Source organism: Thunnus albacares, chromosome 16 (assembly GCF_914725855.1).
Source record: "Thunnus albacares chromosome 16, fThuAlb1.1, whole genome shotgun sequence".
In the NCBI taxonomy this organism is placed as follows: Eukaryota; Metazoa; Chordata; class Actinopteri; order Scombriformes; family Scombridae; genus Thunnus; species Thunnus albacares.
In genome coordinates, this window is record NC_058121.1 from 20,782,630 (window position 1) to 20,796,054 (window position 13,425).

The 13,425-nt window shown below is 41.2% G+C and overlaps 1 protein-coding gene across 8 annotated transcripts in view; it reads left to right on the plus strand.

Moving 5' to 3' along the window:
* LOC122999638 (neurexin-3b) overlaps positions 1-13,425 on the plus strand; it is a 293,680-nt gene that overhangs the window by 267,144 nt on the left and 13,111 nt on the right. For all 8 annotated transcript variants that reach the window (XM_044376714.1, XM_044376713.1, XM_044376720.1 and 5 more), the window contains one exon: positions 12,946-13,024. In XM_044376714.1, the coding sequence (XP_044232649.1) occupies positions 12,946-13,024 (79 nt within the window). The remainder of the gene's footprint in view (positions 1-12,945; positions 13,025-13,425) is intronic.

Here is a 13,425-nt window from a genome sequence, read left to right on the forward strand (position 1 = left end):
TCTTTCTTTGTCAGTTTCCCTCTCTTTACCTCTCTTCCTGGCTTCTCTGATAGGCACCCCAGCTGTGTGCTCCCAGTGAATTGTGGGAGATGAATGCTGGAGGTCCGCTAGTTGCTCGGTAGGTCCAATTAGGAGACAGCAGACTGATGGGGACCCTGCTGGTGTGTGTGCCTCATTAAAGGGATAGACATACACACACACAGACACACACACACACACACCCGCACACAGTTTGTACAAGGATCTCTTAATCTCTGTCTTGCAAATCTGCATACACGCACAACCAAATTAAGCTGCTGTTCACACACGTACATGCACGCTAACTCAAAAATAAGTCAGCCCTGTTGTAGCCACATCCTCTCTCATTGTCAGAATATCAGAGGACTTTGAATATGTGATACTGACTAGCTCCCCCCCTACCATCAAACATGACAAACTCATTCCAGCTCTGACATGGATTGTCTGTCTTCTCTGTTGCCGGAGTGTGTATGCAACATTCGGTTGTGATTCTCTTTATGAATTTTTCATGTCACTTGGTGCGCAAGAGAATATGTACATAGAGCTATTTCCATTAGACTTCTCTGTCTGAATGTGACTGTAGATGTTTGTAATTTCATGTCCGTGTGTCATGTGTTTCCTTGTGTGTGTGCATGCATGTGCGTGTGTATGTGTGTGTGTTCAGGACAGTTTGTCTCTCAGTGTGTGAGAACCAGCAGCTAGCTCCAGGGGTTTTTGAACCACAGGGGTTTTTGTAATGGATGTCCCCCATGCCTCACAACACGGCTTATATAGCTCCTCCGGGAATGCTTGTGTATGTGTAAACCTGCTGTCTTGTCAGCCGCCACTGTCACGGCGGGGCACTCACACACCAAGGGGCAAGCAAACAACACACATCAGTTACACACACACACACACACACAGTTTGTTTCTGAGCTGACTGGCAGGACATCAGCACATGCTCTGGGTGGTACACAGGCTCCCCTCACGCTGTGCTGCCTCCAGGGATGGCTGAGTGGTTATAACATGATACACATGTCCTAAACTAAAAACTCAAACTTACAAGTAAAGCGACAAAAGTGGCCTCACCAGCCTGAAAACACAGATACCGCTGATGAATGCCAGTTTCAGCTCTGCAAACGAATAAAAGCAATTAACTCAAAGATCACTTTAGTCAAGAAAATTTAAATGCCTTCTAATTATACTGCATATCTCCTCGAACAATTGCGGATTAAAAAAAAACACCCCAAATGTTATTCAAGGCATTACATCTCAAATCCAGATTCCTCTTCCTTTGGTACAGATGTCATCTACCCCCAAGCACATGTCAGTAGACTTACATGGATTATCAAAGTGGAACAGTCAGTATTAAATCCTGTGCCAAGCCATTTTAAAAAGTTGCGAGGTTGCTGTGAGATCCCACACTCTTGGTGGTGTTTAATTAACTTTTTTCCACCACAACGGTTCTGGGAACAAAACTATTATAACAGTTAATCTTCAATTGCCAGCATTTTTTTTTCTTTAACTCCTAGTAAGTTACTTTAGATCAGACTTAGGAAGTTTTCCTGTTCAAAAACTGTATCAGTTTTTTGCTTCTACATCACCTTCTTTTGACACATAATGCTAATTTTGTTTTGTTTTTTTCCCTCTTAAAATGAAAACTCCAACATTTTGGGAAATGTCCTTATTAAGGTTGCATGTGAAGATCAATAATTATTTCTCAACACAGAGAACATCTCTGTGTTGAGAGATACCTGTCATGTGATTCACCTAGCTTAGCACAAAGGCTAGAAGCAAAGTGAAGTAGCTAGCCTTGCTCCATATCCATATAACTCTGTAGCTGTCATATTTACATGTTATATATGTGCATTTAATGTGTAGAAATTGAACGTTTGACGTCACCAACATTTGGACCCATGCTCATAGCACGTCAGAAGTCTTATCCTCTGCTCTCTTCAAGCTAATGCTTTGATGTGATGGTAACTAGCTTACAGGTGAACAAGATACATTCTTTCTTAGCAGATGTTAGCTACTTCATACTGCTTCCTGTCTCTGTGCTAAGTGTGGCTAAACATGTCACAGATATATGTGCATTAAACGCAACACAGATATCAAATTTACATTCACTGTTTCATCTAAGTATCTTTAAAACAGCGAATTTCCCTGAAATGTCTATGTAGTAATGTTCCTCCCATCAAGTGAAGCTGTGTGATAATAAATGCTAACTTCAGGTGTGTGTGTGTATGTGAGAGGCTGGAGTTACAGCAGTGTGCACAGAGCTGGTGACTTATTTACAGGGGGAGTAATTAATCTCTGTACACTGCTGTACTGTGAATATATATTGCAGCCAGCCTATGATATGCACTTTGAGCGTGTGAATTAATATTTGTATGCGGTAGAGAAAGAGAGGGGAGACTACATCTGTGCGAGGATATTCACAGATCTATATATGCATTACTGGATCTGTGTGCACAGAATGCACCATGTGTCTACTTGAGTCAATAGGATTTAATTAAATATGTATCACACAGACACGGCCTTTGATGTTCCACAGTAATAATGTGTTCTGTTTCATTGCTCAGCCGAGCTGTTAGCAAGGCCCAGTAATGGTTCTCCTGTGTGTCCACAGAGAATTAGTGCAAACTACAATGAAACCTGTTGCTCTTAATAGCAATGAGTGAGGGATAATTGCAAGAATCTGTGTGTGTGTGTCTGTGTGCGTGCGTGGGTAGTCATCCCGACGTGTGTGTGTGTGTGTGTAAGCATGTGGATGTACTGTGGGAGGGCTCAGATGTACAGTATATTTTAAATAATTTCTCTATTGGTTAGTGATTACGTTTCAACTTTCATCTTCTAAAAAGAGACTAAATCGAATGCTTAATTTGGTTTGTGCTCATTAGGAACTGAACCCTAATGGGACCCCCAGCTAATTTGGGAGACGTAAAGCTGCCAGCGTCAGCCATTACATAACGCCTACATTGATTTGGTATTGCAGCCTTGAAGTCATAATAGCCTTTGACTGTGAGAAATACTGTGATATTGAAATGGATTGAAAAGGGAGATCAAAATGTATTCCACAAGGAGAAAGTGCAAGGTCCAAATTCAGCTATTTGTTACAGACTTCACACATTGTAAATAGAAAGCCAATAGCCCTCCGAATTGAACATATCGTCTTACTTATGGATTGTATTGTTGCAATTAGTGAGGTCAAGTCAGGTCTATTTATAAAATCCTTTGTCACAAAAGTGCGTCTCAAGCAGCAGAACAAGCACAAGCCTACCTAGACTGAGGAATCAGCAGCCTAATGTGAGTAATGCACAATTATAACAGTATACCATGTAAGGTGTTGAACTCTGTGGTGTTTTGGAGGCAAGTAGCCATACCTAACAAACTGATCCAGGATTAAATTATTCCATAAATCAACTAATGTGATCAGATTAATTCAAGCCTTTTTTTGAAATATACATATCTGTGATGAGACCTTCAAGAGGACATCAAGCACCGAACACATCAATTCACAATGAAGACAGAGATGTTAGAGGAGATCTGTGATGTTCACAGACACATAGCAGCAAATATTAAACATACAGTTTGATTTGAAGCATAAAATAATAAAGCGAGAATGTACAAAACTACCACTGTGAATAAAACCAGAGGACTTTTCAGCAAAATGTTTTGGCCGCATCTGACACGAGTTCAGATAACTCCATATTGCTGTTAGCTCATCTGTTAGCTTAGTTAAAGAGTTTTCTTGTGGTCAAATCATCTTGGGTTGAACCCTGGTGTGGATAATGTCAGTTTCAAAATATATATACATGTGGAAGATGTAGCATTGCATAAGAAACTGAAGTATAATATTCAAGGGATCTTGTATTCAAGTGATGTAGTTAAGGCAAGTAATGCATTTTTAGCCAAGCTAGCAGTGTGGCTCTATGCATGGTAATGTCAGTCTGTTGGTCTAGACTGAAATATCTCAACAATTATTGGATGGATTGACATAAAATGTGGTACAGATATTCATGATCCCCTCAGGATGAACTGTAATAACTCACTTTTCATCTAGAGCCGTCATAAGGTTAACATTTCAATTTGTTACACTTTGGTTCATTATCAAATACTGTAAATCTAATAACATTCCCATCAGCATATACTGAGATGTTAAACTAAGAACCATGAACATGGTAAACATTGTATCAACTAAACATTAGCACGTTCAGCGTTGTCATTGTGAATATATTAGCATACATGCATTTAGTTCAAAGCACTGCTGACTTAAATTCATATCACAGCAGTAATGACAGACTGTTGTGTTTCAATCTGGCACGTTTATTGTAACAATCGTTTAATCTGAAGCAAAACTAAGCCTGAAAATTAGCCTGTTGGAGACCAGGCTAACCTGCTATATAAATAAAAAAATAAGCCTGATTTACTCAAGTAATCCTGGTTTAACTGGTAATCTTGTTTTTTGAGACATCCCCTCTGATCTTCAAGCAGAAATACCTGTTACCTTAATTTTCTTCAGAGGACCAGTCTCTGCCGATGTCTTGTGATCCTTAATAAAATATGATACAATACGACTTTATTGTCAGTTTATACTGAAATTCATTTTCAGTCTCCCCCCTACTCCCACTCCGCCGCGCTCTCATCTTCTTGTAGCCTCTTCTGCGGTCACAGCTTTAAGCGCAGCTCACCACCACATCCCTAATAATTCCTCACTTCTTCTTTGAAGGGAGAGCTACAAACGCTAAAAGAAACCATAACTCAGACCTGTAATTGGTACTCCAGGTACACCTGAGGATGGCATGGGCTTGCACAGAGAGAAGAAATGTCCTTCCAACTCTTGTCGACTCACCTCACATGTTCCTTCCTACCCGTCTCCCACCATGTGACCACCCCTACAGCCCCTCAGTCTTTCAGCTGTCTGTGAGTCTGTGTATACATACTACATGTATGTGTGTGAGTCTGTTTGTCACAGGGCTTCCCTGATGACCTTGGTCACTGCGGCAGGGGGGTGATTAAGGATCAGGGCCAAAGACCATTTCCTTTTCCATGGGAAGATGAATGACCCTGTTTGAAAGTGGCTGCCTATGGCCTCAGGGCAATTAGAGTTTGCTGTGAGCCAGCAACCCTCACTCCTCTGTGTACCAAGGCAGGTCCTTGAGAAAAAGAGAAATACTAGGCACATAACCCATTCTGCTGAAACCAACACAACATAGTGATGGTGAACAAATTAAATGCATTTTCCTTTCTTTTTTTTCCCCCTTTCCAGCTGTTTTTTCCTCCTCCTGTCCTCCCCCACCCTCTTTCCATTTCTCCATAAAACTGAAAAAATGTGCTGACTACAGGAGGCCACTAAGAAAGGCCCACCGAGGGTGCTTCAAAATATCAATATTTGATCTAGGAATTCATTTAGCATGTGGCTTTGGCCCCACAAGTTGATCCTGGAGCTCATTTCATTGTAATTTATCCACTATATTGAAGGAGAAGGTTAACAGTGTGACTTCCAGTCTTGAGTTTGCTTGCATCTCTCAACAATACTGTTACTAATGAAGATTAAACATCATGATCAAATGTTTTATTAGAATCACCGCTGTGTGTGCTGCCATTTCCATCCCCCATCCCTTCACCCCAGCCCCCCACCCCCCCCGTTTTTTTTCCTGATAAAGCATCTTATCTGTCACAGAACGGGGAGCATGAGCAAAAAGAGTTGTGGCAGCCTATTGATAGGGATATGGCCTACTGCCATTGATTCCCCTTGTAATACAAGCCTCTCCCTTGTCGGCCTGTCAAAGCCCAGATCGGACATGATAACACGCACATCAGACAGACGTCAATAGAAAGGCAAAGCTTCCGCCATGGAGATGACTATCTTATTTTGGTACGAGGGTTGGTGGAGTGGAGGAACGGGGACTAGCGAGATAGCGAGAAAGAGGAGATGGGAACGGGAGAGTCCGTCTGACCTCTGATTTCTGTCACTTTCTGCGCCATTTCTCATCCTGAAAAATAGTCTACTGTATGTACTCCCATCTAACGTGTGTGAAATATATATATATATATATGTCCAAGGTGACCAAGGAGCACCTCAGGAAATAAGAAGTTGCTTTGAAATCCATGTCTTTGATTTGCCCTTGCCTCTACGTCGTCACTTTGATCTCTTAACATGCAACCACATTGGATATCCGTGGCAACTGACTGCCAGGATGAGGCGCTCGAGGAAAATTGATTTGTTTGGGGTTTATTCCCATCAGTACAAAAAAAAAAATCAGCTTTAGCCATTGGGCACTCTGACATTATAAATAAAGAAAATTGGGTTTGATAGTGGTGTTGTAATGCGGGTCTATAATGTTGTGTCTCTTCCCTCATTCTCAAAAGGCTTTGTTTCTCAGTGTTTCCTTCACCCTCTGGCCAGAAAAATATGTGAAGGTCATTTATTATGATAAGACGAGGGGGGGGGGGGGGGGGGGTTGTGTATTGAGGAGCAACCTCCCTGATGATATGACTCAATGTACTGTACTTAAGCATGTGTGCTTGGATTCCCTTCGCCTCCAAGATGCAGCACTGTTCATGCTCATATTTCATGTCATGTTTGTAACCCCGGGGCCATGGCTGTGTTTTAGCCTTTATACTGCTTTTACTGACCCAGGGGAAAACTATAGACAGTGGTCGAGTACATTATGTCTTTCTTTGCCGCTGCCAAGCACAAGCCTTTGCTTTGATGTGACCGATCAAATCACCGTCATGCTCAGCAGAATATTCGACTGTAGTCACAGCCGCAGATGCAGCAGCTGCTCCTGTTACCATCCATGTATTTGAGGAGTTTTATTCCCAACATTCACCGTTTTAATTAGCGTGACCCTCAGATGGTGGCTGTCAGCACACCGTTAAATCATGGTATATTTTGAGATAATTGTTAAACTCTAGAAAAATAAGTTTAATATATGATATTGTTTCTAAAATTGGCTTGTGTGCAATATCTCATTTAACTTAAAAAAAGACACACAGTGTGCTGTAAATGGCAAGTAGTGAGGGTTTAGTATGCAGATCTCCAGAGTTCAGTCATGTTTATTATTAGGCACAGGTGTGAAGACGGAGTGTGAATGCACTTTTGCACCTGTAAGTACAAAGTATCTTGCTAGTTAAGCATTGAAAAGCATTGTTTTACAATGAAATACAAACATCAAAAAGCAAATTCATCATATCTCTTTTCAGTTTCTATTCTTTCTGTTTGAACTAGCTGGACTGTGCTCTGCTAAAAAAAAAAACTTCAAAAGTGTGGAAAGTGTGGCTCGGCTACATTGAATGGTGGATTTTATTTGGCCGAGGAAGAAATCTGTCAGACACCGGTTGCATTTATCTGCTTGATGTAGCAGAGCGTAGCAGCCTGCAGTGCAACTGCTGCTGCTGCTGCTACTAATATGACTAGAAGGGAGCAGGGATAGATGTTTAAAGTTTTTTTTTCTTTTTTTTTTTCTCTGGCACTAATAGCTTATGAAGACAGATTTCCTACTCACCTGGTAAAAATGTTATGAATATGCCGAGAATTGAAGAATAGGTTCACATTTCAGAAGTCTATCTTAAAACAACTCCCACACGCACAGTTTGTGGTAGCTGTAAATGTTCCCCCAAAAAGATCCTTTCTTAATGTGATTCTGATGTAATAGATGGGGGACAAAATTGTAAAAAGGCAAAAATACAGTGCAGTCTGAAGTTCAGCTGAAGGCTTCAGCTGTCGGTTAGTCAAATAAAATGGATATCTTCCAGACACAAAGAGGTAACTTCATACTAAAAAGACTAAAAAATACCCATTTTATTTCTCTAACTCAGACAGATGAGGCCTTAAATGAGCTATGGGTGAACTATGCATTTATTTTTGCACTTTAGGAACCAACAGCAACCAACAAAACTGTTTCAATGTACTATACATATAGACATGATAATGTTATGTTAGGACAGACTTGGTTAAATGTGAACATATACTTTAAACAGGAAACTGAGAACACACATGAATTCTGGTCTCATATTATTTGGTTTTCATTCTACACTACTCTGTCGCATTGTCATAAAATAATAATAAAAGTGTTTATGAAATCAAATGTATAAATCTCTTCTAGACAGACAGTGGGGTTTTTTTTTTTTCTGCGGTGAAAAGGTTTTTAATAAAAAAGGAGTTGGTGTCCCAGGCTTCAAGTTTATTGTTAATCAATCACACAGCCTCTGTTCAGTCTGAGGTCAGGCCTGACTGGTGATCTAGCATGCACTCCATTCAGTTGCTGAGGTAGTTGCAGCTTTGCTTGTTAATGTTCCCTGGACTGCTGCTGGCTGATTCACAGTAGTCAGTCCAGAATCCTTGATTAAACTTGGAGAAGCTTTGTCGAAACAGAGACGGGCCGGCGTCTTCGCACAGCATCTACCTTTTGTTTGTGTCGGTGCCATCAGTTGTGAAACTAAAAGCTGTGTATTTTGAGACTCATCTCCTAAGGAGGCTGTCTATCTTTATCGATCACCGGTGTGATCCTTTTAGTTGATGTGCTGAAGTGGTCAGAGGTAAATGCTGTTTTAATGAAGTCTGGCTATTGATTTGTCTGTGGTGTTTGTCGAGTTAGGAATTTGAGCATCACTTGAAGGCAGGGTAATCAGGATAATCAGGCATGATGCACATAGCCTGTGAGTTTTTATGTACTGAAATCATCGTGCCTGATACGCTTTCTTCACACACAGAAAGTAGAAGGCATATGCACGCATATTAAAGCTTCCCACACACACAACAAACCGGCCTGTAAATCCCACCACCCAGACTCTCTTAAAAATGACGAGAATGTTTGTTGAGAATAATTACGGCAAAAACGAAATCACTTTGCTGCCAAAATATATCCCACTCTATGTTATGGAGATTTAGACACAGAATTGGATTTCCCCAGCTGTGAAATCAGTTTTTGTAGTCCCGCTGGCCAACCGCATCATTATGCTATACCCTGCTGTAGGCTCCCATCACTGCACACACATGCAGTCTATGCCTTTTTCCGCTTCATGAGCTCCCTTTGCATTTACAGCATCTAGCCTCACGCCATATGTTATCGACGTCTCTGGTCGACTGAGAGAAGACTGTGAGCTTTGTGTGTCACTTCATTGGTTCTGCATTAGCCCAAATGCGGAAAAATGGCACCCTAAGCCCTCCACGAGAAGCACTTCAATCTGAACCATTGTGACGGGCAGAGATACATCATATGTTTATGAAAATGAATCAGGCGCACATCTAGTGGATCTACAAATGTCAAACATCACACTTCAAAAGCCCCTCTTCAATTTCTCAGAGTGGAATCAAAGTCGCCTAGATGAGAGGGTCTCATACTCGGAGTCTGTAGACAATTTTCAATCAAATAGAAAGTGAATACATTGACTGGAGTGTGTCCTTCTACCATTTAAATGCAACCTTTACAATACACGAGCCGAGGCAGTCGGTCCTCCTCATTAATGTGGATAGGCTCAAAGATGAAGTGCTTAATGATTTTCTCGTCGCAGGATTTCTGCAGCGCCTGCACACAGCTTCGGCCTGCGTGCGCTGACGAGTCAAGAGAGCACAGAGATCACAAACAAGTGTGATGAGGCTAACCTTGGGGCTCAAAGTCACACTATTTGACCGTTATTACATTGATTGGCCTGCCAGACGCCATCTTTAACCCTGTCATAGCAATGTCAGTCCGTGTAGGAAATTCCTTCTCAGGCGTGGAATATGTAACACTGCAAGCGTCATCTAATTAATAAGGGACGGCTTTATTATAATCAAACGTACATTTCCGTTTAGTGGTTGGAATACGATGATATCAAGTGATGGATTTGAAAACTTCTTTTGCAGTTTGCAGTGACTATTAATCTCAGTGGCCCGATTAATGACCATCGTGATCATGAGGAAAGCTCACTCCTGCTTTTCACCGATTTCATATCAAACCTGTAGATTCCCTAATAATTTTAATTTTCATTAATATTATCATTTAGTAGACAGGATTCTCCCGCCTATTGTTTAGCCTTCAGTCTGACAGCACCCAAGTTGAACATTACAAGATGTAACGGAGGTAGTGACTCATTTAATTCCTGCAGCAATTACACTGTAAGCAGGTGATATGAATTTTAGGAGACTGATTAATGCAGTTTTCCTTTGCCTCAAAGGGAATAAAATAAATGAAAGTGCATTTGGATAGTCTGACGTGACATAAGAAGAATCTCCGTTACAACTTAAATTGGTCTCATTACAGTATTTCATGGTTTATTCAACGGATTTAATTTTCTTTATACATTAGAAATAAATTGAATTTCATATTTATTACAGCGCTCTCGAGTCGGTGGTACACTTTTCAATATCTTTGTGTACTTTAGAGCTTGTTCTGCCTTTTATGTGATAGCCTTTCAAGCAGGACTTGAACTTGAGTGTAGGAAGTATTACAGAAATGTTACCAGGAGCGGCCTTGTGAGATTGTTGGCAGGTGAATCATTGTTGTTCCAAAACAATCATTTAATCAATCAAACTTTCTTTTGTATAGCTCCTTTCATACAGGTTAGCGCAGTTCAAAGTGCTTCACAGATGACTGACAAGCCTATAATAAGACAAAACAAGTGTAGACCGTAGAAAAACAACAAAAAAGACCAAAAAAAAAAACAATTTGAGACCAATGCAAGAAAAATAAGAAATTAAAAATGATGAAAATGTAATATATTTCAAGGGCTCTAATAACAGTAATTAGATCAAGTAGAATAGAGTGAAACAAAAACTAGATAAAACAGATTAAAAAGACAAAACAAATCAGGGACATAAAATCGATAAGAGGGATAAAAAATATATTATAATTTTAATAATAATAGAATAACAGATACAATAAGATAGAATAACATTTTACAACATAATTACAATAAAATAAGTGAATAAAATAAAGTAAATAATGTTGACAAACCATTCTTAATCAAAAGCCAGGCTGAAGAGGTAGGTTTTAAGTTTCAAGTGCTCTCAGATCCTCAGTCAGACTGTTCCAGCAGCTCCGAGCATATAAACTAAAAGCTGCCTCACCAAAGGTTTTAATCCTGCACTTTGAAACAACTAACAGACTCGTGCCAGACAACCTGAGGGGCCGTACTGGTTCATACACTGGAACCATGTGAGACATACAGTATACGCCGGTGCAAGGCCATGAAATGCTTTAAAAACAAGTGAAATCATTTTAAAATCAATATGGAAACTGACAGGCAACCAGTGTAAGGACGTTAAAACAGGTGTTCTCTCCTTCTGGTCCCGGTCAGCACTCGGGCCGCAGAGTTCTGAATCAGCTGTTGCAGTTTTATAACTTTTTTTGGGGTAGACCAGATAGAAGAGCATCACAGTAGTCCAGACTGCTAGTCTCTCTGTGTCTTGTACATGACAAAACATGTTTTTAATTAGAATATTAGCAGGCTCGCTAGTATGATAATTCGTTATTCCGCTAAATTTTGTATTCTGAGATCATAGATGCTTGTGTTCTGGGCTCCGCCAAGCTACTGCATCCAAGGCTGTGTAAATATTTGCTCTGTGCTGAGATGCTGTAGGCATAAGATGCAGAGAAATGCAGCATGAATGGACAAGAGAAAGGCAGTGTTTTTCAGTTGATGCCGGGTTATGGTGTGATGGTCTTGGGCTGAAATTGCTGGAACAGACTTTGAAGTGGCTCTGGTTTTTCATCTCTGTCTTTCTCTCTCTGTGTGTATGTCCCTGCCTCCCACATCTGCTGCTATCATAATAACAAGCAATAACCCTCTTTCAGCAATAACCAAGACTTTTACGCCTGTAATGTGGCTTCAATAAATAATGTCATGTTTACCAAGGGGCCATATTTTACAGCAATTTAGTTTAGAGCCTCCCCTCTTGCTTGGTTTTTTTTTTTTTTTTTTTTGCCTCCTCATGTTGGAGTACAGTCGATAATGTGGTGCATTATGTACACTTACACAAACACGCATTAACATATTATCAAATGTACTGATATAGAAAATAGCACACCCCATCACAACTAATCACACCACACATTAGCAATATACGCTGAAAAATCTACTTTCTCACTGTGAGGAGTGTGGCCAACGTGCATGTTGGTACATCAGCATGTGTATGCATATGGTAGAGGTGGGCAGCTTTCTTTAGGCCCTGTTGAAAGCAGCAGCACAAGCACGGGGGCGCGTTTCATTAGTCTGTCAAACTCAATGATATTTAGAGCCTCACACCCTCGGCCAGAACTGGAAAACTCAATCAGCACTCTGATTTCATAACCCTGCTCGGTGACAGGGCTTATTTTATCGCCCCGCTGATTCATTCTAATAAACGCCGGCTGCCCAGCGCACCACTGCTGAAATACAACCTCCCCCCTCTGTCCTCCATGGGTCAACCCGAAAAAGAGGAAGGAGGGGGGGAGGGGGGGGGGGGGGGGGTCGAGGGGATAAATCAGAATTGTGGGAACTGGTGGGTGCAGATAATCCATCGCTGCTCCGCGTGTAGCTAGCAAGTCTGCTGCCCCATCCCCTCCCCTCCCTCCCTCCCTCCCTCCGCACCCTTTAGCACAAATCAGAAGCCGGGACGGTGTTGATCTGTGAGGGCTTGGTGAGGCCATTGATTGTGGACGACGGAGGAGGAGAGAGGCGATAAATAATCGGAGGCAGAGTGCGGTGGGTGAAGGAAAACAATTATCTGCGGAGGTGGAAAGCACATAAAGTGAAGAATGATAAACACTGTGAAATATGATTGACTCCAAGTGATATATGGAAGCCGAAGGACAGGCGGAGAGGTCTGTGTGTGCAGAGATATCCTTGAATGGAATGGCTGTGTGCAAGTTGAGCACTCACTTTAATGCCCCAGGCCTAACCATATATTTCTGTGTGTGTGTGTGTGTGTGTGTCTGTGTGTGTGTGGGTGTGTGTGTGTACGTGTTTCTTTCTCCATAGACGACAGATGACATTGTTTCATCGGCGGAGTGCTCCAGCGACGACGAGGACCTGGAAGAGTGTGACTCCGGACATGCAGGTGGGATGGGTGTGTTGAGTTGTGCTTGCTCAGAACCTGGTCTATTTCTCCTTATCTTTCTTTGATTTGCTACCGAGGAGCCTCTCCTCTTAGCATCATGTCCCATGGGAGCTTCAAGTGTAACTTCAAAAAGCCCTCCGAAAAAAAGTAGCCTACATGAGAAATATACACTTGTGCGAGGGGTTCTCAGTGTATATCTAAAGTTTAAAGAACTCTTTGGAGATGGATGAAAGCAGTAAGATTTAAGTTGCTATATCCTTAGCATGCTCACTATAGGAAGTCCCAGTTTAAACTGTTAATAACTAAATGCATACAGCTTCTAGTCAGGACTATTCTGACAGCCATTGTAGTTAAAGCTCATACCTTTCATCTAAAAAAAAAAAAAAAACAAGTTACACTTA